Source organism: Dendrobates tinctorius, unplaced genomic scaffold (assembly GCF_039654945.1).
Source record: "Dendrobates tinctorius isolate UK_male_01 unplaced genomic scaffold, ASM3965494v1 ptg000005l, whole genome shotgun sequence".
Taxonomy (NCBI): Eukaryota; Metazoa; Chordata; class Amphibia; order Anura; family Dendrobatidae; genus Dendrobates; species Dendrobates tinctorius.
In genome coordinates this window covers 36,188,661-36,216,269 of record NW_027361673.1, presented here as the reverse complement: position 1 = coordinate 36,216,269, position 27,609 = coordinate 36,188,661, and the positions used below count along the sequence as shown (strand labels likewise).

The window sequence follows — 27,609 nt, the reverse complement described above, 5'->3', positions numbered from 1 at the left end:
CTGCCTTCTGTTTGAATCTACAATGTGCACATTCCAAGAACAAGAAAACCATTACCTGGACAGCTGTGACCAAACTTATGACTGGAACTACAGCATACACAATTTTTTTCTGGTATGGCTAATAATATAGGTAACAGGTGGAAGCATGGCACATAAATCATACCACTTACATCTTTTTTCGCAGCAGTTTTTAGCTGAGGGCTAGCAGTATTAGCAACAGTTTGACGATTACTGTTTGCAAGGGCCAGTTGCAAATTTCTGCCAATGACTTCAGATAAAGGAGTACTCTGGTTCCTATTCTTTTGGTTGACTCCACCTGGTGTTTCCAATGCAGCAAGGGCATCCTGTAGGGATTTTATAAAGATCATTATGAAAATTAATTGTTTAGAGCCACAGATGTGCTGTGCACTACGTAATACTGTGTTTTACTAGTAAAATATCTAAAATGATTATATACTATAAAATTATAAATAACCGCATATCATATGGATTGCCATTATACCCAGCCTTAAAATAAACTGAGCAGGTACAGGATTAGCGCAAAGTATGATGTCATATTAAGAATCTTTTTGCCTTGTGGGAATAGTGGATGAGGGCAGGTATATCTCGCCCAGATACCTTTCCTATGTGGCCTAGTCTGGTCAGTATCTCACCTGGTTACTAATGAATAGTGGGAGGCGGCTATAAAAGGATGCCAGGTGGTTGTATGAGTGTCTCAGCCTGGGGACACAGAGAGCCTGTCTGTGTGAGAGACACACGTGAGTGGAAGCAGTGCCCATGGTAACTGTGGTTTGGCTGGACGGGAGAAGCCCGCCAGTTGGTAGTTAGGTTGTACCTTGTTTAGTTAGTGCCGGACAGGCAAGGATTTGTTTTATGTTTTTATTTCCTTTATGCATTGCTTTCACCTTTAATAAACCTGACCCAGTGTCAGTTATACCAGGACCCCGGCTGTGCGCCTGAGTTTCATGCTGAACGCACGTGACCTTTGACCCCAGCAAAGGCGATCCCAGAGTGTTTTATCACAGCCTTAAAAGTGATATTCTGCAGCATATCCGACAGGCATGTTGTCACGAGGATATAAAATAGGGACTGAGAAAGACAATTTTTTTTTTTTAGTATGTTCTCAATTCCATCAGAAAGTCAATTATTTATACACCACTGCTTAAAATTCATCAGCGGACATACACTGGTTATAAGTAAGGGCCGTGGTACAGTGGGGTATTGTACATTCTAAAAAATTACTTAAGTAAACAGTACCTTAACATCGAATGAAGGTTTGAAAAGTTTGTCTTTGCATAAAAATTTGGATGGTGTGTCAAGATGCAAAGATGGTTCTCTCGCAGGGAGTTTACTTTCCACACCAGGGGTTGGAACATTTCTGTTGTGTCTGGACAACACAGACTGAAATGCCTTGCTCTGAAAGCGATTCATATCTAATGGGGTTACTGCAGATTTTTTCAAGGCTTCTGGACAATTCACTTGACGATCTGGAGTATCTAAAGCAGGTCTGGCTACTGTTGGTCTAAATGACTGACTTACAAAACTTTCTTCTTTATCTATAATAAAAGAAAAATATACACATACAAATGCACAATTAAAGGTTTATTCCCAGAATCTCATTAATACAGACTTACTGTTAACATACAAATTAGCCAAACAAAAATTTATTTGTACCTTTTTACCATCTTATCTGCCACTTGGTGGTGAATCCAGCTTCACATGGCAGAATGGGTGGTCATATTCTTATCTGCTATAACTACATTTCCCAGCAGTACCTGCTCCTCTTCAGTGCTGCAGGCCCCACAATCTCTCCTGTCTGGTCCCAACTAGCCCCACCTCTCTAATTTATCAAGCTAATAAAAGTATACATGGCACCTTATGCTTCAAAGCACTATCTGCTCCTGTACAGTACCATGCCTGGCCAATTTTAAATTCTGCCATCTACAGCAAAAAAGCAGCATTTGTGGTTATACATCGTTACCTAGTTATAACAGAGCTCCACTCTCCTGCACTCCTCCACAATGGCAGTACAAAATTGTGTTTGTTGCCTGCTGCCGACAGATCAGTTTTATGAAACTGCAAATCTTGATCTATTGATTAATAGAACAGAAGGAAATTCTGTTCTATGCATCAATGGAGAACTATTTTCAGTTTGACATCACTGGTCTCAGCAGCCAAGCAACAAACAGACCATCTAATCTCAGCACCTCTATGCAGAGACCCATCCTCTCAGCCCTTCTATACAGAGCCCCATCATGCTGTATTTCTCTCCTCAACACCCTTTATACAGCCTTTTTTAATCAAAAGTGAGTTATGATCCAAATTTTAGTTCTAGAAAAATCTCCTAGTTTTTGGTGTATACCTTTGACTGATTAATCTATTACCATGTTCTGACGGTTTGATAAAGGTCACATTTTATTACATATGCTTCGAAGACATAAAAACTGTCTATACTGCCGATACTTTTTTACATGACTTGTGTGACAACTCTTTTTCACTATGACAGTGAATTGCTATTGCTATTAGTTGTCGATATTCTTCTGGCAATAAAATTACATCACAAATAAATATTTCAATGCTCAACAAATCTATATCATCAACACCTATCTTACTGGAAAAAGACATTCATTTTTTTTTTTTAAATAGCATAATATAAACTTCTCAAATTCCATACATAAGCCTGACCAAACTATACAAACAGATTACATACCTAATAGTTTCACCAGTACACATGTTGCTAGTACTGTGAGCAGCCTGAATGGCCTAAACGTGCAACCATTGTCTCCAGACTCGTCTCACATCGATCACATCTGGAACATCACTGATCGGCAATTGCAAAGAAAGCTGCCAGCAGCGGATCTTGACGATTTGTGTGCCCAAGTGCATTTAGCGTGGCAGAACATTCCTCAGACAACCATTAAGTCCCTCTAAATCGATATATTTTGAGAATTTTGTTTCCATCTTGTTACTTTTATTATATCACTAGCTGAAGAGCCCGGCGCTGCCCAGGCATAGTAACTACGGTTAGTTACAACAAATTATAATGAATACCCGGACTACTACCCCTAATATCCCACATCATCCAGTCAGCCAGAGCCACAGGACCACTACTCCTAATATCACACATCATCCCATCAGCCAGAGCCACCGGTCTACTACTCCTAATATCCCACATCATCTCGTCAGCCTGGGGTCAGAACCAGAGCGCTGAGTGGAATGGCCCTAACTTCCATACCGGGGATCCCTTTAAGAGAGGCCTGGCGTCAGAACCAGAGCGCTGAGTGGATTTGCCCTGACTTTCATACCAATGATCCCTTTAATAGAGGCCTGGGGTCAGTATCAGAACACTGAGGGATTTGCCCTGACTTTCATACCAATGATCCCTTTAAGAGGGAAGATGTGCCTATGGGATGGAGGGGGGATTAATTTCTATCATGTGCGCTGTGCTCCTTTCTGGGGGGCAGACAATGGCTGGGAGCTTATGTTCCTGTGGATGCTAGATTTCTCCCACCTGCTCAGTGTCTGTTGAGGTGTTGTGAAGTGAGAAAACTGTTGCTCATAGCAACCAATCACAGCTCAGCTTCTTTTAAACAGCTCTGGTGAAATGAAAGATGCTTAGTGATTAGTTACAAGGAAAACTGTTGCTCATAGCAATCAAACACAGCTCACCTTCTTTTAAACAGCTCTGGTGAAATGAAAGATGCTTAGTGATTAGTTACAAGGAAAACTGTAGCTCATAGCAATCAATCACGGCGCAGCTTCTTTTAAACAGCTCTGGTGAAATAAAAGATGCTTCGTGATTGGTTGGTGATACACACACACACACACACACACACACACACACACACACACACACACATACATGCATTCACACACATATATTATATATATATATATATATATATATATATATATATATTGTGAGAATCATGTGGGAATAGTGGATGAGGGCAGGTATATCTCGCCCAGATTCCTTTCCTATGTGGCCTAGTCTGGTCAGTATCGCACCTGCTTACTAATGGATAATGGGAGGTGGATATAAAAGGATGCAAGGTGGTTGTGTGAGTGTCTCAGCCTGGGAACACAGAGAGCCTGTCTGTGTGAGAGACACACGTGAGTGGAAGCAGTGCCCACGGCAACTGTGGTTTGGCTGGACGGGAGAAGCCCGCCAGTTGGTAGTTAGGTTGTACTTTGTTTAGTTAGTGCCGGACAGGCCAGGATTTGTTTTATGTTTTATTTCTTTATGCATTGCTTTCACCATTAATAAACCTGACCCAGTGTCAGTTATACCCGAATCCCAGCTCTGCGCCTGAGTTTAATGCTGAATGCACGTGACCTTTGACCCCAGCAAAGGCGATCCCGGAGTGTTTTATCACATTGTGGTGGAGAACGCGGGCATCACGTTGCAAGCATGAGCATGGAGGACGTGGTGAAAGCGCTGGTACAGTCCACCGCCGTCCAGCAAGAAGCTAATCGGGTGATGATGGCCCAGCTGAAGGAGTTGGTGGACATGACAGCTACCGATCGTTCGCTTCTCCAGCAGGTGGCGCAGCGCCTGGCAAGCCTACAGGAGTTTAACCTGGAAGCCGAGTCGAGAGTGATTCACGTGAGTCGGTACTGGCAGAAGATGACGACCGAAGATGACGTCGAGGCATACCTGACCACGTTTGAACGGATGGCGGTACGAGAAAAATGGCCGAAGGCACGATGGGCCGGCCTGATTGCCCCGTTTCTTTCCGGTGAGGCCCAAAAGGCTTATTATGACTTAGAGCCTGAAGCTGCACAGGACTTTGACAAACTGAAAGCCGAGATCTTGGCCCGGCAGGGAGTGACGACCGCTGTCCGTGCACAGAGAGTGCATCAATGGACTTATCAGCCGGATAAACCACCGCGGTGACAGATGTTCGACCTGATCCACGTGACGAAGAAGTGGCTACAACCCGAGGTGCTGACAGCGCCAGAGATAATCCAGAGAGTCGTCATGGACAAGTACCTAAGAGCTCTACCGCCAGCCCTGAGGAAGTGGGTAAGCCATGGAAATCCTACGACGGCAGATCAACTGCTGGATCTGGTTGAACGTTACTCCGTGGCGGAAGGACTCCGAGACGACGTTACCCCACCTCGTTCTTCATCATCTCCACGTGGAACCGGTAAGACTGTTCCAGGGAGTAGGGGAGATGGAAAAATCCCTAAGATAGTGGGGGAGGAAAATGGGACTGCCCGTACTGCGAGGCCGAGAGTAACTAACTATGGTCTAAGCAAGGGGCCCGTTAGGTGTTTCCGCTGCCAAGAGATGGGACATATTGCTGCGAACTGTCCGGTCACTACTGAACCCATGCAGTGCGACGTCACAGACTCTAAAAACCGCATGTCTATGGTGGCACGGGTAGTGAGTGTGAATGCCGGTCAAAAAGATGTGGAAAAACATTTGTGTGATTTAACTGTTGATGGCAAAAATGTGGTGGCATTGTAAGACTCGGGAAGTGTGGTGACTCTGGTGAAGGCCAGTCTGGTGTCAGCCCCGACTGGACCATCAGACAAATTTTCTGTAACATGTGTGCATGGAGACACCTGTTCGTACCTCACCGCGGTCATATGCATTACTACTTCCTATGGGTCTGTGCAACATAAAGTGGGACTCGTCCCGGCGTTATTGCGTGATGTTATCCTGGGCCGGGATTTTCCCCACTTCTGGCAATTGTGGGAGAATCAGTTGATGCCCTCGGGTAATAGTGTACATGATTCTTCTCCCAGGGCGCGTGTGGGTCCCGAACCCCTGGAAGAGGTCTCCCCGGAAGACTCGGGGGAAGAGTCTGCTGGAAATGACCTACAGTTCCCGTTTTCAGTCATGGCGGGTGATACGGAGGAGACCGGGGAAGAGGAGGAGGCCAACAGCCGTCCACCTCCCCGTTTGCCGGATTTGGAAGTTCAGAAAGATGACTTCCAAAGCGAGCAAATAAAGGATCCTACCCTTTCTCAGGCTAGGACAAATGTAAAAGTGATAAATGGGGTACCCGTTGAACCTGGCTCTAGGCTGGCATATCCTTACATGGTTCTGGAGAATGATTTACTCTATCAGATAGAGAAAAAGGGGGAAGATACAGTGCAACTATTAGTCGTGCCAAAACCCTACCGGCGGCAGGTGCTGGACCTGGCCCACGGACATGTGATGGGAGGTCACCTGGGAGTCCAGAAAACCACCGAAAGGATATTACACTGTTTTTTTTGGCCAGGCATGCATCACGATATTCGAGTATATTGTGAGTCTTGTCCTGACTGCCAAGCCTCTGCACCTAAGCCCCGGTTCTGTAGCCCTTTGGTACCCCTACCTATTATTGAAGTCCCGTTTGAGAGGATTGGGATGGATTTAGTTGGGCCCCTTCCACGGTCTGCACGTGGACACCAACATATCCTGGTCATCTTGGATTATGCCACTCGTTACCCGGAGGCCATCCCTTTGCGTAACACGGCCACCAAGACGATTGCCAAGGAACTGGTGCATGTGTTTAGTCGGGTCGGTATACCAAAACAGATACTCACCGACCAGGGGACCCCCTTTATGTCCAGGGTAATGAAGGAGCTCTGCCGATTGTTACAAATTGAACCGTTACGCACATCCGTGTATCACGCTCAAACAGACGGGTTGGTCGAACGGTTCAATAAAACTCTGAAGCAGATGCTGAGAAAGGTGATAGACAAGGATGGGAAGAACTGGGACTATTTACTTCCGTATTTGCTTTTTGCCATCAGGGAAGTACCCCAGTCTTCCACGGGATTCTCGCCTTTCGAGTTATTGTACGCCCGACGTCCTCGCGGACTGTTAGACGTTGCAAAAGAAACCTGGGAGGGTCAGGTCACTCCGTTTAAAACAGTGATAGATCACGTCACACAAATGCAGGACCGTATTGCGGCTGTTATGCCTATCGTCAAAGAACACATGATACAGGCTCAAGGAGCCCAAAAAAGAATCTATGATAGGGGCGCCAAGATCCATACGTTTGCACCCGGAGATAGGGTGTTGATCCTGGTCCCTACGGTGGACAGTAAGTTCCTGGCAAAGTGGCAGGGCCCCTTTGAGATCAAGGAAAGAGTTGGTGAAGTAAACTACAAAGTATACCAGGCAGGTAAACGGAAACCTGAACAGATTTATCATGTGAATCTGATAAAGCCCTGGAAGGATCGGTCTGCCTTGTCAGCGGAGCTGGCCCGTCCTGTCTGCTCGCATACCGTACCGGAGGTACGGGTTGCAGAGACTCTCTCGGAGCGGCAAAAGACGGAAGTCAGGCAGTTTCTACTTCACAACCAAAAGTTTTTCTCAGAAAAACCCGGGCAGACTATGCTAATGAAACATGACATCGTAACGGAACCTGGTGTCACAGTTCACGTAAAGCCCTACCGAATCCGGAAGCGCGCCGTGAAGCCGTTTCCCGAGAAGTAAAGGCAATGTTAGAGTTAGGAGTCATTGAGGAATCGCACAGTGCGTGGTCCAGCCAGATTGTGCTAATTCCTAAACCGGACGGCACCATCCGGTTCTGCAATGACTTCAGGAAACTGAATGCGGTCTCAAAATTTGATGCCTACCCCATGCCCCGGGTCGACGAGTTAATAGATCGGTTAGGAAAAGCCCGGTATATTACGACCCTAGACCTAACAAAGGGGTATTGGCAGATCCCTCTGGTGGAGGCTGCCAGAGAAAAAAGACAGCATTTGCTACGCCGGAAGGTTTATTTCAGTATGTGTATATGCCGTTTGGACTGCACGGGGCACCGGCGACCTTCCAGAGACTGATGGATCGAGTCTTGAGGCCACATAGGCGGTATGCTTCGGCCTATTTGGATGACATTGTCATTTACAGCTTGGACTGGGAGACTCATCTCCAGAAAGTACAAGCTGTGATTGACGACCTGTGGGAGGCAGGTCTAACCGCGAACCCCAAGAAATGTCACATCGGGCTAGAAGAAGCCCGGTATTTGGGGTATGTAATTGGGAGGGGTGTTGTTAAACCCCAGGTTGATAAGATTCAGGCGGTTCAGGACTGGCCACAACCTGTCAACAAGAAGCAGGTGCAAGCCTTCCCGGGGATCGCCGGTTATTATCGCCGGTTCATACCCAATTTTGCAGCCATCGCTACCCCCCTGATGGATCTTACAAAAGGGAAAGACTCAGTCATGATTAAATGGAGTTTAGCGGCTGAAGAAGCCTTCCATAGCCTAAAACGGGCACTTTGCTCTCAGCCCGTACTGGTGACTCCGGACTTCCGCAGTGAGTTTGTGGTACAAACGGATGCCTCTGATACCGGTATCGGGGCTGTACTCTCACAAGTGAGGGACGGAGTGGAACACCCAGTCCTCTATCTCAGCAGGAAGCTGAATAAACACGAGCAAAGGTATGCCGTCGTAGAAAGAGTGCCTCGCCATTAAGTGGGCTCTAGAGGCCCTCAAATATTACCTGGTGGGCCGAAAGTTCAGGCTGATCACTGACCATGCCCCTCTCAAGTGGATGCACTTGAACAAGGAACGGAATAGCCGGGTGACCCGGTGGTTCCTTGCCCTGCAGGCCTACACTTTTACGGTGGAGCACCGTCCAGGGGTACAGATGGGAAATGCAGATGCCCTGTCCCGAGTGCACTGTTTGGCGGGTGTCATTGCTCGACCGGAGTGGTCTGAGCAGAAGGGGGGGATATGTGAGAATCATGTGGGAATAGTGGATGAGGGCAGGTATATCTCGCCCAGATTCCTTTCCTATGTGGCCTAGTCTGGTCAGTATCGCACCTGCTTACTAATGGATAATGGGAGGTGGATATAAAAGGATGCCAGGTGGTTGTGTGAGTGTCTCAGCCTGGGAACACAGAGAGCCTGTCTGTGTGAGAGACACACACGTGAGTGGAAGCAGTGCCCACGGCAACTGTGGTTTGGCTGGACGGGAGAAGCCCGCCAGTTGGTAGTTAGGTTGTACTATGTTTAGTTAGTGCCGGACAGGCCAGGATTTGTTTTATGTTTTATTTCTTTATGCATTGCTTTCACCATTAATAAACCTGACCCAATGTCAGTTATACCCGAATCCCAGCTCTGCGCCTGAGTTTAATGCTGAACACACGTGACCTTTGACCCCAGCAAAGGCGATCCCGGAGTGTTTTATCACAATATATATATATATATATATATATACACATACACAACGACAAAGCAAAGTCCAGCAATAACGTGAGCAATCCAGGATGCTGTTAAAAAATTTTTTCTTTTTATTCATAAATCCATTAAAATGCAATGGTCCAAGCAGTTCAAAACAGCAATAACGCAGGAAAGTCGTGCAGATAGGACTACGCGTTTCAGCGGTAGAACCCGCCTTCTTCACGGTCCAGAATCTAATCTGCTTTCCAAACATGGAACCTTATATACATCCCACTCCCATCAGGGTAATTATAAACATATGTGAGAGACTTAAAAACATGTGCTATAAAAGCAGATCAAACATATAAACTATCCACATATTGATCAGTATACAACAACATGCATAAAGATTATAAAGGCCCTTTTACATTTAGCGATGCACCAGCGATCCAACCAGCGATCCGACCCGGTCAGGATCGCTGGTGCATCGCTAAATGATCGCTAGTGAGCTTTCATACAGAAAGATCTCACAGCGATGCAGCAGCGACGCAGCGCACGATACTTACCATTCACACACAGCGATCCTGCGTCCTCCCGCCCGCCTCCACGCGTCGCTGGACGTCACAGCAGGAAGCCCAGCAGGAAGCGCCCGACGAGAAATGGAGCCGGACATTCTCGCGCGATCAGCGATGGACAGCGGGGGAGCCGGTCGCTGGTAAGTATCACACATAGCGATATCGCTAGCAATATCGCTATAACGTCACAAAACCAGTGACGTTTTAGCGATATTGCTAGCGATATCGCTTAGTGTAAAACCCCCTTAAGGAAAGAATTCAACATATTGGAGAAAAGTACATTAGGAATGTCCAATAACCTGACCATAAGATTTAAGGCCCTGTGCACACAGTGCAGACTCCGTGCAGTTTCCGCCTGCAGATTTCTATAATGGAGCAGGTGGAGAGCTGCAGCAGAGCCGCACAGGAGAAGCGATATGCTGCTTCTTTTATTCTGCACCAGATCTGCGCAGAAAAATCTGCAGCATGTGCACAGCCTTTTTTGTTTTACATAGCCTTAAATGGTACTGTGCATCGCGTGCTGTTCTGTTGCTTTTCTGCTACGGTTCTGCAGGGCCAAATCTGCTGCGGAACTGCACGGAGTCTGCACTGTGTGCACAGGGCCTTAAATCTTATGGTCAGGTTATTGGACATTCCTAATGTACTTTTCTCCAATATGTTGAATTCTTTCCTTATAATCTTTATGCATGTTGTATACTGATCAATATGTGGATAGTTTATATGTTTGATCTGCTTTTATAGCACATGTTTTTAAGTCTCTCACATATGTTCAGGGCTGTGGAGTCGGTAAGCCAAACCTGCGACTCCGACTCCTCAATTTCCCTTACACCGACTCCACGACTCCGACTCCCACACATATTGCTAATATTTAAGTGAAAAATTTATTGTAGTACAATGTGAACATCAGACATTTAATCATTTTTATGATCCAATAATCAAGATATTTAGACAGAACAGAATATATATTGGTGTACTACCCGGTTTTCATTCTTTTTGGTACAGATACGATATGGATAGACAGATATGGATAAATGGATAGAGCAGATTTCTAATCTGCTTTTGCTATTGAAAACATTATCTATGAGCTCCAAAACCTTTCAGGTGATGCAGTTTTTTAAAAAGATGATCAGCTTTTGCAGCTGAAAAACGTATCCTCAAAAAACACAGGAAAAACGCTGTGTGTGAATGTAGCCTTAGATCAGGAATATAACAGCCATTTATATGACATTTCATAACTTTCCCAAACTCCTATGAAAAAATATTCAGCACATCCTGCATTGAATTACTGTACCCAATTTATTATATATTTTAGGAGTCGGAGTCGGTCCATTTTATACCGACTCCGACTCCACCAAAATGAGCACCGACTCCGACTCCACGACTCCGACTCCACAGCCCTGCATATGTTTATAATTACCCTGATGGGAGTGGGATGTATATAAGGTTCCATGTTTGGAAAGCAGATTAGATTCTGGACCGTGAAGAAGGCGGGTTCTACCGCTGAAACGCGTAGTCCTATCTGCACGACTTTCCTGCGTTATTGCTGTTTTGAACTGCTTGGACCATTGCATTTTAATGGATTTATGAATAAAAAGAAAAAATTTTTTAACAGCATCCTGGATTGCTCACGTTATTGCTGGACTTTGCTTTGTCGTTGTTCACATTTGTATGGATGGACTCCTACATCCAGATCCGGGCACAACGGAGTTAACCAGATCAGCTGAGGTTCCAGGTGGTTCACAGGAGTGAGCTGGTCTACATTGTTGGATAGAGATAGATATATATATATATATTATAGATTAATATGTCTATCTATCCTGTGATTTCCATAACGCTACAACTTTTTTGTGTTGCAGTTTTCATGTTGCGTATTGCATGTCAGGATTCTGAAACAAGCAGTCCTGTGCTTCTAAGAGGGAAGACTGAAAACAGAGCCCTTCCTCCCAACATATTGAAATCACTAGTACACAAAAAGTACACTTAGCACAAATTCTGATGCCTCTAATCTAAGGTAGATCTCAAAAGTAATGGTCACTAAACAGTTAAGGACTAAATGGGCCCCCTTGAACAGCCAGGATCAGACTTTTCTACATGTTAATTGTTTGACAGTTATACTCACCGCCACTATATTTCGCCAATGGCTCTTATTTCTCTTTCATGGTATGTTGCTAAAAGTTAGGTTTTCAAAGAAGTTTGTAGAAAGCAAAACAAATATAACATCTTACCATCATCACAGGCATTCTCCACAAGAAAACGTTTTTCATCGGCTTTTTTGCCAGTTCTAGCACATTGAAGAAGCCATGCCATAGTTACTGCAGGCAGACTCCACTTCTTAGCTGCCTCATATTTAGAGCCCTCTGGTTCTCGGAGAACAAGGTGAGTACTGGCAAACATGCCTTTCTTGGGGTTTGCCCTTCTTACAAAAAACTCTTGCACTCTGTAAAATTCAAAGTTCAAACCAATACTTCAAAGTAACTGCCGTAAAATGTGACTATTCAGCTTATACTCTTGGAGGATAAGATTGGAAATGTTGACTCGTTTCTATTATTTTATATCATTGTCAGCTGCTTGTAAAATATTAGATGGGTCTGGAAAAACTCTTACACACTGTAAATAACACTTTACTAGATACACCAGACCTGCTCTACAATTAAATCTTAATAGGAGTTGCATTTTTTTGCAGCCTTAAAAAGGGGTTGACCAGATAGGGGTAAACATGTTGATCGCCAAGCCTCCCACAGCTTAGACCAGCACATTGAGGAACTTTTTTTTTTTTTCCCCTGACCAGGAACTTTCATACCAATTAAAAAACTGAGCGGCAGATAAAACGCCCAACTGCAGCTCCATTCATTCTGGAGCTGCCAGAAAAAGCCAACCTTAGAACTCGGGAAACAGTTAAGGGAGTGAATGAAACAGCAGTCGAGCATGCACACTGCTACTCTATTCTAATGAGGATAAAAGTTCCCCTTTCTGGCCAATTGATGAGGGTCTCAGCATTAGGACCCCCAATCAAGTTATCGCTTATCTTACAGATATGTGATACCTTGTTTTAACTGGACAAACCATTTTGAAAATTGCTAGTCTACATAAGGTTATGTTCACACATTACACTTCTGCTGTGTTTTTTAATGCAAAATTAAAAGCTGCTTTTTTACAGCACCAGCGAAAGCTAGGAGATGTCAGAAATCTCAAGTGCACACTTTTTTCTTGACTGTATTACAAAACTGCAGCGTTTGTGATATCAGCAGCATGTCAATTCTTTCAATCTTTCTGCAGCGTTTTTTCACCCATAGAAAGTAATAAAAAAAAACTACGATAAATGTTTTCGTTGACTAACCTTTATTAAATATGTACTGTGTGAATTGTCTACAGTACAAGTAATATGCACCAAAAAAGTGGCAAAAAAAAATGCTGTGAAAACTACAAAAATTAGACATTTGAATGCAGCGTTTTTACTGCCAAGAGAGAAAATTTGGGCTGAGAAAAAGGCTGCAAAAACGTAACGTGTGAACATAGCCTAAAATGTTAACACGGATTTGGAAAGCTGTTTAGTAATCTAACTGTTAACAGGGCAATTTGCTGGAATCGTGAACTTCTTCAAGTCAGAAGAAAAAAGCAAACCTACTTGGCTCCAAGAAGGCCTGCAAGGTAAACCAATGAATCCCTTTCTGCACCCATAAACTGGCTCACAGAGAGAACACAGTCTTTTAGCGGTGTACTGCCTTCCACATGCACCACTGGTGTGAAGAGAGCGTTAGAATGAGGGTCCAGGAGCTTTTCCTGTTCAATACACATTCCCTAAAGACAGGAAAAAAAACCCACTAATAAAAGACATGGCCATAAATGATAAGTCAAGGTTTTATACTGGATTCACAGTTAAAACAGGTTTAGAAATTGATGCTCCTTATTTTACAGAGAGGTTTAGGGTATTCTGTTATGGACTTGAAGATTTCTATTCAAAAAAGTTCTGCAGCTGCCAAATTGTATTCTGAAGCATAATGTTTTTCTTATTATACACTTACCAGCCAGGCATTAGTCACTACTTCTTCAACTGTGGCCTCCACATCACAGCCCAGTAAAGGCACCACAGCATAATCTGCAATAATCCTCTTCTGCGCAGACAGCACTTTACCAGCATTCTTCTTTATGATGTCTGTTATGCAACCTTCATCCTCCTCAACAAATCCTAACACCAAAAATCTTTTCTTACTGAATAATCCACCTTCAATGATCGTAGAAGTGTCCCCAAAACCATTTTGGCTGCTGTAAGTAGGCAGGTCGCCCTGTACACTTAATTGGGATAAGGTATGTTGGTTTGAAGCCTCAGGGCTCTTAGGATCTGCTGAATAACACAAAACCACAAGTAATATTATTCCATTTATGTCAAGTGAAAGTTTCCTTTTGCTGTAAAGTGCAAAACGACACTCCTAAGAAATCTTACTTAGGATAGAATCATGTTCTACGTATTGAGACAGCAGGTCTTCATCAGCCTCATGATTACGGGTATGGTCGGCTGTTTTTAGTGGGACATTACCACTTGTCTTTCGTTTAGAAGAATGGAGAACAGGTTGAGTTGGTGATCGGAAATCAGCAGGCGTATAAGAGGAGTGAAAGTAAGTGTCCTCCGGTTGCAGGCACCCCTTTGTAAAGCTGTCCAATAACCACTTTACAGTAACAACATAAGGCCTACAAAAAAAAAATATAACATAACGAGAAATAATATAACTACTGCTGTGTAATGTGAAGGTCGGACAGCTTTTTTTAAAAACACGAGGTCCTTCACTCAGACCCCGGCTGTCACAGCAATCCATCGGCTCTCAGAGACCGGAGTCGAAGTGGATCGATGGGCATGTGAACAAACAACCTGGCTGGATCACAGTGCTTAAAGGGACTCTGATAGCACAGAATGACTGTTCACACAAAGTACAGGTTCTCAGTGCCCCATGGTGGGGCCAATCATTTATTTACACCTTCCCACCTGCTTCGTCTGCAAACATCTCCACGCTTTTCTGGCCCTATGAAGTTAGAGCTGTCAATCAAAGGGGGGATATCAGAGGGAAAACAAACAGGTGGGAAGGTGCATTTAAATTACTGTCCCTGCCGTGAAGCACAGAGTGGCGGAAGCTTAGTTTGAACGGTCATTCTTTGCTTACAGAATACCGTTGAAATGCCGCTAGCACTGATTGACAGCGGCATTTAAGAGGATAGCAACAGCAGATTGCTAATTTTAAAGGGAAATGCCAGATATATAATGTAGGTGCCTTCAGCCCTGTGTGGAGCAGGCTCAACCCCTGAGCCTGCTCTGAACACTGACTCACTTCATAGCATGTTACAGGGCGTGAAAGAGGTTAAGCAAATTAAAGGAGTACTTTTTACTAAAGGATACATTGGGCCATATTTATCAGTACTGTCTAGATCTTATATAGTGCAAAATTAGAAAAGACAATTTTAAAATGCATCAAATTTATCATAGTAGTTCATGCCACTTGATAAATCTAGCAAATTTTAAGACTATTTAGCAAAACTTTTACATGATTTATTAGTTAAGATTTTTTTTCCTTGAGCAAATTTAGTGTACGTGCACACGCTGCGGAATGGGGTGCGGATTTGGCCGCGCGGATTTTGTAAAATCCGCAGGTAAATCTGCAGGTCAAAAGACCTGCGGTTTTGCCCTGCGGTTTTTCATCTCCACAATAGAGGAGATGGCAAACCGCAGCAGAATCCGCAGAAAGAATTGACATGTCAATTCTTTCTGCGGTTTTGAAACCGCGGAAAAATCCGCACCGTCTGCACTGTGGTTTTTAATATCCATAGGATATTATGGTACTGTACACTGCAGCAAAAACTGCTGCGGATCCGCTGCGGAACCGCAGTAGAATCCGCAGCGTGTGCACACACCCTTAAAGTATAGTTCTGGGGCATTTAGCTTGATATATAGGTTGTAATGCATTATGCTTACTGCATACATCACACAGGAATTTAATCTTTCTCCTCAGGAACCACACCAAACTTTATTTTGCCAAATCTTTTTTTTTTCTCTTCGAAGCAGTCCAAAAAGGATTGCCAATCATAGAACCAGTTATATGATGAAGTCCCCTAGTGTTTACGGTACTCTTGATGGCTACCCTTGTTAAAAATACTGAAAACCAGGGCAAAAAAAAAAAAAAGAGTAGTGTAACAAGTTTGGAGCTTGGATCTGTAAAAAATAAACGAATTGACACTCAGCTCCAGCTGCTCCTTGGTCTGCGCTGACACAAGAGGAGGAGACGCCATCATTCCACCAGCAGCAAGACCACAGCAGTCGGATGGCTCGAGCACTGCATAATTAGAAAAATATCCGATGAGTGCTGCTCAAGTCACCCAGCTGCTGCTGCCAATCACAGCTAGTGGAATGGTGACGTCACCTCTTCTACGGAGCCTGCGTTGGATCCAGGTGGGTGCCAGTAAGAGTATCATTTAGTTTGTTATTTTTTTACAGGTCCAAACCCCCTGGAAACTTGTCTTTTTTGCTCAGACAACTACTTAAGGCTACTTTCACACATCCGGTGTGTGAGGTCCGGCGGCGTGCGGCGAAAAGCCGGGCCGCCGGATCCGGCCTGCAGCCGTGACACCGGATGTGTATGCGGCGAGACGATACGGCTCGGACATGATTTAAAGGAGCCGCAGGAGGAGGTGGACAGAGGCAGCCGCTGAGAGAGACAGCTGATGAAAGGGAGGGGAGGGGAGGAGAGGGGAGGATAGAGGAGAGGGGGGTGGAGAGAGAGAGACATGTGGGGTTAACACTCAGTGTCCAGGAGAGAGAATCTCTCTCTTGCCGGGCACTTGTGGGGTTAACCCCACAGAGAGATCTCTCTCACCCAGACACTGAGTGTTAACCCTACAAGTGCCCGGCGAGAGAGATCTCTCACAAGTGTCCGGGTGACAGAGAGAGATCTCTCTCTCGCCGGGCACTTGTGAGGTTAACATTCACAGAGTCCGGGCATGCGCTGTGGAAAAAGCCGGTCCGGCGCTGACAAAAAACGTTGCAGAGAACGTTTTTTGCAGATGCCGGACGGCTAATTTTTGCCGTGTCCAGCAACAACCAGACACGACACAACCATCCGGCACGATGCGGCGACCATGAAAGCTTATGGGACAAAACGGGATCCGGTTATGAAAAATGTCGCCGCATTGTGCCGGATTATAAAAGCCGAATGTGTGAAAGAGGCCTTAAAGAGAATCTGTCAGCAGGTTTTTGCTACCTCAAGTGAGAGCAGTCTGATGTAGGCAAACATAATCTGAATCCAATGATTTATCACTTCAATTACGGTGTGCAGCTGTTCTGACACAACCAGAGCTTTTAGATTTAGAAATGAAGCACAGCTGAAAAAATTCCGCCGCCCACACCAGGCTCTGTATATAAAACGTCCATAGACAGTGTGGTGACTATCATAGGAGGGGGTGTGTCGGACCAGGGCTCACACACCAGCTAGTCCCAGCAATGATAAGCTAATGGTACTAAAACAATCATTGTAAGCAAACAAAACCTGGCACTCGACAAGAGGCATTAATGAAATCTGTGTTTAACCCCTACCTCATGCTGTCTTCAGATTACACAGCAAAGACCTGCTGATAGATTCCCTTTAACCCCTAACCAATACAAGAAGCATTGGTACATCATATGATGCGTCTCTCTGACTATTATGTGACCTCGCATGCCGAGCCAGCATCTTTCCCAGCACATGACTGCTGATTTAATCAGTCATCATGTGCCTTTGACAGCCGCGGGTGTAGTGAAGCATTTTTGAAAAATGGGATGAAAGAAACAAAATAGGGATTTTTGTGTTCTCACCGTAAAATCCTTTTCTCTGAGCCATTCACTGGGGGACACAGAGACAGTGGGTGTTATGCTGCTTGCCACTCGGACGACACTAAGTAAACCAGAAAAAAAGTTAGCTCCTCCCCTGCAGTATACACCCTCTCGCTGGATGAGATTTCTCCAGTTTGGTGAAAAAAGCAGTAGGAGCTTAAACAGTCAACAATAATGATAACTATGTCAAAACCTAAGAATGCTACAATGAGCCAGTAGGCTAAACAGGGTGGGTGCTGTGTCCCCCAAAGAATGGTTCGGAGAAAAGGAATTTACGGTGAGTACACAAAAAATCCCTATTTCTCTTACGCCTCATTGGAGGACACAGAGACAGAGGGATATCCTAAAGCAGTCCCTGGGTGGGGAGCATACATCTGCTAATACCCCATGTACCACTGAGTCAACACTCAGGTACTGCCGATTGCAGGATGTGTCTGCCGAGAGCTGCATCTGCAGAGGCCTGAGAATGAATTTGGTAATGTTTTGTAAAAGTATGCAGACTGGACCAAGTCGCAGCCTTGCAGACCTGTTCTGCCCAATGGCCCAAGAAGCGCCCACTGACCGGGTGGAGTGTGCCTTAATCCCCGCTGGGACAGGCGCGTTCCTGACACGGTAAGATTCCTGAATCGCTAAGCGAATCCACCTGGCTAGCGTTGCTTTTGAAGCGGCTAGACCCTTCCTATGCCCCTCTGGAAGCACGAACAGGGCATCTGACTTGCGGAAGGGAGCCGTCCACGAGATGTACCGTCTCAGCGCCCTAACCACATCCAGGGTGTGGAGGGCCTTCTCAATGTGATGGACTGGCGCCGGACAAAAGGAAGGCAAAACAAGTTCCTTGTTGAGATGGAAAGAGGAGACGACCTTGGGCAGGAAGGACGGAGACATCCTGAGAACTACCTTGTCCTGATGAAAATTCAGGAACGTAGAACAGCAGGACAGGGCTGCCAATTCCAAAACTTGTCTGATTGACGTAATTGCCACTAGAAAGACCACCTTCCAAGAGAGGATGGTCCGTGACACGTCCAGCAGCATTTTGAAAGGAGCCTCCTGTAAGGCTCCGAGAACCAGGTTAAGGTCCCATGATTCCAATGGCCTTCTATAAGGAGGCGACGCATGGGAAACTCTCTGAATGAATGTCTTGACCTGAAGTTTGGTGGCAATTTTGTGCTGGAAATGCATTGACAAGGCCGAAATTTGGCCCTTGAGCAAGCTAAGTGCGAGGCCTGATTTTAATCTGGGTTGAAGGATCTCCAATATGGCCGGAATGAAAAATAGAATTAGACTTACCGGTAATTCGGTTTCTAGAAACCTTCCACGACAGCATAGGAGGATGTCTCCACGCCCTAATGGGGGACAGGAAGCATGAGAGGTTAAAAGGTCCCTCCCACCTCCCTCTCACCAGTGACTTATAACTCATTACCATAGCACCGGTTACCTTAGGATTCTCAGAATTTGTCCAAGAATGCAGGGAGGGAAATAGTGGTGTCGTGGAAGGTTTCTAGAAACTGAATTACCGGTAAGTCTAATTCTATTTTCTCTAGCAACCTTCCACGACAGCATAGGAGGCATAACAGCCTATACTGCACTGGGGGGGGGGGGGGGGACAACGGCCTGAAGAACCTTTTGGCCAAAGACCAGATCCCTGTTGGACACAAGGTCTAATCTATAGTGTTTAGTAAAGGTATGTAAGGAGGACCAGGTTGCTGCCTTACAAATCTGCTCTGAAGATGCGCCTGCCCTCTCAGCCCATGAAGTAGAGGTAGATCGTGTTGAATGCGCTTTGATCCCCGCAGGGGGAGTGATATTTTGCGCTAGGTATGCTTCAGAGATAGCCTTTTTAGTCCAATTGGCAATGGTGTTCTTTGCCACCTTCCTTCCTCTGTTTGGACCAGAGGTACAGATAAATAGGTTGTGGTTGATTCTGTATGGTTTGGTATACTCCAAGTAGTGGAGAATTATACGTCTTACATCCAGCGTGTGAAACATCTCCTCTTTGGGGTTTGCTGGGTTTTGACAGAATGAAGGAAGAATTATATTCTGAGACCTATGAAAGTCAGACACAACCTTTGGTAGAAAAGATGGATCAAGGGAGAGAACTATGGAATCGTCTAACTGTTAGGTAGGGTTCCTTGATTGAGAGAGCTTGGAGCTCTCCTACTCGCCTTGCTGAGGTTATTGCTATAAGGAAGGCTAATTTTTAGGTGAGGAGCTGAGAAGTACAGGATGATAGAGGCTCAAAAGGTGATTGAGTGAGTCCCGTAAGCATCACATTCAAGTCCCATGGTGGAACAGAAACTAGTTTTTTCGGATGTAGCCTAGCGGGTGATGTCATGAATCTTTTTATCCATCTGTGGTTAGCCAAGTCACAGTCAATCATAGAGCTTAACGCTGATACTTGTACTTTAAGTGTGCTAGGTTTTAGACCTAGTTCCAGCCCTCTCTGTAAGAAATCTAGGATACGGGAAATGCTGGGGTTGTCAGGGTCGGGCAGGTCTGGTAGACACCATGAGGAGAATCTCTTCCATATTTTATTATATATGGCAATGGTGACTGGCTTCCGAGATTTCTGGAGGGTTTTAATTACCGCCTCTGATAGCCCCCTGGCCCTCAGGATCTGGGCTTCAGAAACCAGGCCACTAACTTCATTCCCCCGAGGTTCGGGTGATGTAGAGGGCCCTGTAAGAGAAGGTCGTCCTTCATGGGTAGGATGAATGGCCCGTCTAACTGTAGTTCTGTTATTAGAGAGTACCAGCTTCTCTTTGGCCATAGCGGAACTACTAGGATTGTTGGGGTCTGATCTTCCCGGATTTTCTTCAGGGTTGCAGCAAGGATTGGAACCGGCGGGAAGGCATATGCCAAACGGAACCTCCACCTGTGGGCAAAGGTGTCCACTCCCAGGGATCTGTCCCTGGGATTCAGGGAGAAGTAGTTTCTCACTTGAGCATTCTCTCCTGAGGCTAGAAGGTCCACCTCCGGGAGGCCCCACCTGCTGACTAGTGTTTGAAAGATTCTTCCATTCAGGGCCCATTCGCCGGGCTGGATGCGTTTTCTGCTCAGGAAATCTGCCTGAAGATTGTCCGTACCCCTCAGGTGGACCACTGTCAGGGAGTGAAGGTGTCTTTCGGCCCAAAAAAATATTTAGCCTGAGAGGCCCTACAGGTTGCTGGATCTTGTGCCACCCTGGTGCCTGAGATGTGCCACTGTTATGTTGTCCGAATAGACTCTGATATGTTGGTCTTGGACCAGGTGTCTTGCTGCCAGGAGAGCTTCCTCCACTGCTTTCAGCTCCCTGAAGTTTGAGGATCTTGCACTCATTCTCTGGCTCCATAACCCCTGGAATGGCTGTCAAGACACTACAGCTCCGCAGCCTTTTTTGCTGGCGTCTGTTTTTACCGTAACCAGGGGGATCTGGGACCAGTTGATTCCCCTGCCCAGGTTCTCGCGGTCCATCCACCATGCTAGTGAAGCTTTTACTGTTCCCAGGGTCTGGACCATTTTGTTCAGGCAGGTGTGATCCCTGTTCCAGTTTCTTAAGATATGAGACTGGAGTGTTCTGGAGTGGGCCTGCGCCCAGGGCACTGACTGGATACAGGAGGTCATTAACCCTAGTATAGACATGGCTGACCTGAGGGTTGGGGACCTCTGTTCCCTGAAATCTGAGACTCTTGACATTATGGATGTTTGATGTTCCTCCGGGAGGAAGGACATTTGATTCGAGTCTAGCAGGATTCCTAAAAATTTTACCTCTTGAGAGGGTTGAATTTGCGATTTCTTTATATTTGGGATCCACCCCAAAGATTGGAGAATGTCCAGAGTCTGGGCTACCTGGTCTTCCAGGGCTTGATAGGAGGACCCTATTATCAGTAGGTCGTCCAGGTAAGGTACAATACATATTTCCCCGACTTCTGATGTAGGACACGGCCGCTGTCATAATTTTGGAAAACACTTGAGGGGCAGAGGATATTCCAAAGGGAAGCACAATGTATTGAAAGTGCTTGACTTCCGGACCCTGACGAATCGCAAACCTCAGATACTTCCTGTGGGAAGGATGTATGGGGATGTGGAAATAAGCATCCTTCAGATCTATAGTTGCCATGAAGTAAGATGGCCCTATCAGAGGAATGGCGGTCTTCACTGACTCCATCTTGAATTTGCGGTATGCAATGTGTCGGTTGAGGCCCTTCAGATTTATTATTATCCTTGCCTCCCCTGTGGGTTTTTCTTTACTAGGAACAATCTGGAATAATGCCCCTTTCCTTGTTCCTCCACAGGGACCCGAGAGATGGCATTTGAGTGTAGGAGAAGCCGAATGCCGGAATTTAGAGCTGGGGACTCCCGAGGTGGTAGGGAGGTAACTCTTATACCCCGTGGGGGGGAGGATTCGAGCTCTAGCAGCAGGCCCTCTCTGATCACACTGAGGACCCAGGGGCTTTTGGAGATCAACTGCCAGGCAAGAAAAAACCTCGAAAGCCTTCCCCCAACCGGGGTCGAGTCATTGTTTTTCTTGTGATTGCTGCTGCTGCTGGGGGACCAGGATGTTCCTGCCTCTCCCTTTAGCGTAGCTCCATCTTCCAGTCTTTCCCTTTCCTCGCGGTTGGGAAGACTGACTTTGGGGGGGCTCGAAAAAGACGCTTTCTTGTGGTACTTTGCTCTGGAAGCACCTTCTTTTTATCTGTGGCCTTTTCTAGAATTTCGTCTAAGGCCAGGCCGAAAACATGTTCGCCCTTGAAGGGTAAAGAGCAGAGTTTAACTTTGGATGTAACATCCCGCTCCATGTTTTAAGCCAGAGGGCCCGCCTGGCGGAATTTGACTGGACCATAGCCCTGGCGGAGGCACGGAGCATCTCCATCGATGCATCCGCCAGGAAACCTGTAGCTCTCTGCAGGATAGGAAGAGAGTTAAGGAGATCACTCCTTGAGGTACCACGAGAAATATGGCTTTCCAGCTCCTCAATCCATTGGAAGAGGGACCTAGAGACACAAGTGGATGCGATTCCTGATTATAGATTGAAGGCAGGGGTTTCCCAGGCTTTCCTTAGGAGGCTTTCTGCTTTACGGTCCATAGGGTCTCTAAGCTGGGATGCATCATCGAACGGCAGAACCGTCTTTTTTACCACCCTTGCTACCTGGACATCTACTTTCGGGATGTCCCACTTAAATTCCTCTCCCTCTAGGGGAAACCTATGTCGGAGTTCTGAAGGGGCCGAGTAGCGTTTTTCTGGATACTCCCATTCCTGGGAAATCATATCTGCTACACTCCTGTGAACTGGAAAACCTGTTCGCTTAGGCCCTTCATATCCTCCGAACATACGATCCTGTGCTGTCTGCGTGACGGGTTCGTACTCTAGGCCCATAGTGGCACGTACTGCACTGACCAGCTCCTCCACATATTCCGTGGAAAGGAGGTACCTTCTAGTGTCCACTGACCTAGAGGTTCCTGGTTGTTCCCAATTTTCGGTTCCCGAATTGTATGATCTTTCTGATCCTGATTCCTCTATTTGAATCTTCCGTTTTTTAGGGGGTGGTGAACCCACAATCGAAGGGAGTGAAGGTGGTGGAGGTGGGGGCAGGGCAGCTAAGGAGGTTTGAACCTGATGGGTAACCAAGCTGCGGATTTCGTCAATCAATGACGGATGCTCAGCCCTAACCACCTTATCCGTGCAAGCTTGATATAGCTTCTCCCAATTTGAGGGAAGTTTTGTGCTGCAAATGGCACATTTGACCGACTTGCTAGATGTATTGGTGCTCTTATGGGCAGACTTTTCTCCCTATGACATAAGGGGGAGAAGCATTTTGAGGATCCATGCCCTGACCCACCACTAGGACCCACCCCATGACACTTACTGTGGCAGCGCTGGGCTCTGCAGACGCAGGGCAGGAAGACCCGTCCATGCTAACAGGGGATCTCATCTTACCGGTCGGCGTCTTCCGGCGGGTTAATATGGGATTAACTACGCCCTCAGTGCAGTCGTCTGTTTCCCCCTCCTCCTCCCTGGGTCCCGGAACAGGCACAGCAAGCGCTGGCGAGCTCCACACGCCGGCAATAGGATGGGAGCCGCCATGACAGCGCGTCCTCCACATACCCCGGAAGTGACCCGCGCGTGACGTCACTTCCGGTATCGCACTGCACACAGGGGGAGGAGGAGAGATCAGAAAGCTGCGGGAGGCCTCCGGTCAGGGATCACTGGCCCGCTTTACTCCCCATGGGGGAGCGCGGGAGGGCCAGGAAACTGTCCCGAATTCGTGAGAAGACGGGAGCAGATCGGAGGAAGGGAAGCGGCGCCACCGACCACCACTGCCCGGCTTTTTTGAATCTTCCAGGTACGCTGCAGCAGCCGGCCACACAGCATACCAGACATCTCCATGCCCCATGGGGACAGGAAAGTCACTGGTGAGAGGGAGGTGGGAGGGACCTTTTAACCTCTCGTGCTTCCTGTCCCCCATTAGGGCGTGGAGACATCCTCCTCCTATGCTGTCGTGGAAGGTTGCTAAAGAAAACACCAGAGGGGATCGACCATGATTCTTGCACCATGAAAAGAAGGTTTTCCAGGTGCGGTGATAGACGCGCATGGACACAGGCTTCCTAGCACTAATCATGGTGGAAATCACGTCGTGAGAGAACCCAGCCTGTGATAAAATCCAGGATTCAACGGCCACGCCGTCAAAGACATGGCCCCGGAGTTCTGGTGGTAAAATCGGGCCCTGTGAGAGTAGATCCATGAGATCTGGAAGTCGCCAGGGGACGTTGGCGACTAGTTGTATTAGTTCTGCATACCATGCTCGGCGCAGCCAATCTGGCACGACTAGGATCACTGGTACTCCCTCCGCTCTGATCTTCTTGATGACCCTCAGAAGCAAGGGAAGAAGGGGAAAGATATACAGGTAAGGCAGACTTGCAAGTGGTACACACGGTAAAAAACGCAGTGTGCTTCTTAGCAACCCGTTTAGCCTCCTTAGATTGAGACATAGCGCTCCTGAAAGGGTTAACGGCAGAGTGTCTGCAGCTGCAGGGAATGTGCCGGGAAGGGGTTAAGCTTTAATCTGAGGGCAGATGCAGCTTACCCATGGTCCTGTGCTGTGTCCCCCGGTATCCTGCACGCCTCACAGCTCGTGTCCAGAGCAGGCTGAGGTAAAAGACATGGCCCCCGAGATTAGAATTGCGCGTCTCGTAAGTAATGAGAGACGACAAGAGGAGGGGGCGGCGTCGTTAGCGCGGGCGACGCTATTCAAATTGCGGCCTAGCAGGCCGGAAAAGCTGGGGTCTAAATTTTTGGCCTACCCGCGGTAGGCGCCGGGAGGGGGCAGCGCTAGTGGGCGGCGCCATTCAAATTGCGGCCTAGTAGGCAGGAAAAGCCGAGGACTAAATTTTTGGCCTACCCGTGCGCCGCGAGCGGGGGGGGCCACCGATGCACCGCCGCTGACGCTGTCAGCTCTTGCCCTGAGGGCCAGGACCCGACCCCCATACCTCCACTCCAGTGCTCGGCAGGCCGCACTATCCGGGGCCATCCATGCAGGTCTTTTCATTCTCCTGGCTGATGAAGCAGAGCTGGAGGAGTTCGTAAAGGGGTATGCTCAATCGATCCTCCCTATGGCAGGGGGATGGAGAGCTATGGGGCTGATTCAGCGCATTCGGAAGCGCTGTTCCAGTCTTCTCCATTGCACTTGCCCTCGTATCCGTGGATTACCGGGACAGTAAAGATCATCGCCAGAGGAATCAGCCCCAATCGTTGCAGGAAAGTGTACGAGGAGGTATACTCCGTGTGCTTGCCTGTTGTTGGTTCGGGGGAGAGCGGACCGTAGAAAGGTACCGTCGCCCCCTTCACTCCATTAAAAAATAAAAATTTACAGAAAAATCAAAAATAAAAAAAATGGTGGGGTCTGAAACCAGACCCAAGTGCCTCCTATAGACACTAAGCAAGAACTGGAGAAATCTTATCCAGCGAGAGGGTGTATACTGCAGGGGAGGAGCTAACTTTTTTTTTCTGGTTTACTTAGTGTCCTCCTAGCGGCAAGCAGCATAACACCCACTGCCTCTGTGTCCCCCAATGAGGCGTAGGAGAAATGAAAATACGGTAGCTCTGTCAGGAAGGGGCAAGGCCACGTACACACATTCAGTACTTGGCAAATATTTTACATCAGTATTTAGAAGCCAAAATAAGGAGTTAACAAGAGAAAAGGTATAATATTAACATGAGCACCACTTCTGCATTTTTCGCTGGGATTTGGCTTACAAATACTGAACATCTGAACGTGGCCTCAGAGTTGCAAGAACCTTAAGATAGTTCAATCCAGACCTGTGATCAGTCCTGTTTAAAAATTGCTTTAGTTCCTCATCATTTTCTCCAACGATCACATGGGTAAGGTCGCCAGTGAGCTGATTGAACCGTACTCCTCCTCCACAGTTAATGAGCCTCCTCAGCTTATCTAGTTTTCTTCCTCCAAATCCACACACGTATATCTATGAGTGAACACAAAATTGTTAAAAGAAAAAGCAAACCAAAAATGCAAGAAAAGTGACTGCAGAAGAACAAAAAGACTGAAAATTGTGCAGTGCAAAAAGAGATCCAACACCATGAGGTAATGTTGCAAGGATTGAATAGTTGAAAAAAAAAAAAAAAAGAAAAAAAAGAAAAAGAGTAGTATACATAATATATAAAAAGTTTTATTCGCTAAGTAACCACTTTAAGCAACTACTCTCTCGAACTCCTTACCACGAAAGCCTGTTGTCACCTTTCTGACCAGGCCAAAATTTTCTGATCTGACTAGTGCCACTATGTGGTAATAACTCTGTAGCTCTACTGATATATCTCTATGATTCTGATACTTTTTTCATGACACACTTTATGTTAGAATAGCGGTAAATTTAGGTCAACACTTTGTGCTTCTGAAAATATTTAAAATGACAACTTTAGAAAAATTCACAATTTTTGAACTATTTATGCCCTTGAAACCACACAAAATAGTTAAAACAACATTTAAACATTTAACATATGTTTACTTTACATTAGCATCATTTTTTTAAAACTATTTTGCTTGATAAAAAGTTAGAAGGGTTAAAACTTTAGCAGCATTTTTTCAATGAAATGTACAAATCCTGTATTCTTAGGAACCACTTCACTTTTAAAGGGAACCTGTCAGCAGGATTGTGCACATCAAGCTACACACAGTGTCAGGTCGGCGCCGTAATTCTGAATAAAATGATACCTTGGTTGATGAAATCCGCCTTGTGGCTGTTTCTTAATCTTTATTTTCAGTTTTGTGTTAATGAGATTCTTGTGTCCTAAGGCTGGGTTCATGTATGTGGTGCTCTGATTAGATATTCATAATGCAGACTGCTGACAGGTCTCTGATCCCTCACTGACCTGCCCCCTAGTTTGCATAATACCATCACATACTGAAAATAAAAAAAAAAAGCTTCTGCAGGCAGGTGGTTACTGTGCACTTAATCCCTTTTGCAAATTTACTTGAGGGGAAAAAAAACAATCATTTTCAAAATGGCGCTCGCCGCCCCTGCGCAGTAGCAGCTATCAATTTGTATAGAGATCCAATAGCTGCTGTTGCGCAGGCGGAGCCATCTTGCTGGAGAAGAAAAAACAAAAATGTCCTCCTCCAAGATGGTGCCGCCCGCGACTGCACAGTTGCAGCTCTTGGAGATCGCCAACAGCAGCTATTGCGCATGCGCGGGTGGCGCCATCTTGGTGGAGGACATTTTTTTCTTTTTCTCCTGCAAGATGGCGCCGCCAATGCCTGCGCAACAGCAGCTATCGGATCAATATACAAACCGCTAGTGCGCAGGTGCCCTGGCGCCATTTTCAAAATGACTTTTTCTTGCGCAAGTAAATCTGCAAAAGGGATTAAGTGCACAGTAACCATACGATTATGCTGCAGCGCAGGTGCCACGACCGGCAATACAACAGTAGTCTTTGTACTGATAGCCAATACTAAGCCAAAGTAGATCTCTTTATGGCCATGTCTGTGAAATACAATGTGCACTGATTTGCATAACAAGTAGGTCGGGCTTCTGGCGTTGTTCACTCCTATGAGGTTTCAGTAGTGACCTTGAAATTATGAATCAA

General features: G+C 46.2%; 1 protein-coding gene across 2 annotated transcripts in view; it reads right to left on the bottom strand.

Annotated features, from left to right (window-relative positions):
* TOPBP1 (DNA topoisomerase II binding protein 1) overlaps nucleotides 1–27,609 on the bottom strand; it is a 165,259-nt gene that overhangs the window by 47,605 nt on the left and 90,045 nt on the right. The window contains exons 9-15 of one of the 2 annotated variants that reach the window (XM_073569494.1): nucleotides 25,828–25,991; nucleotides 14,127–14,371; nucleotides 13,708–14,027; nucleotides 13,311–13,483; nucleotides 11,911–12,122; nucleotides 1,258–1,556; nucleotides 171–344 (exon numbers count right to left, since the gene is read on the bottom strand). In XM_073569494.1, the coding sequence (XP_073425595.1) occupies nucleotides 171–344; nucleotides 1,258–1,556; nucleotides 11,911–12,122; nucleotides 13,311–13,483; nucleotides 13,708–14,027; nucleotides 14,127–14,371; nucleotides 25,828–25,991 (1,587 nt within the window). The remainder of the gene's footprint in view (nucleotides 1–170; nucleotides 345–1,257; nucleotides 1,557–11,910; nucleotides 12,123–13,310; nucleotides 13,484–13,707; nucleotides 14,028–14,126; nucleotides 14,372–25,827; nucleotides 25,992–27,609) is intronic. The other variant, XM_073569500.1, reaches the window with a different exon arrangement.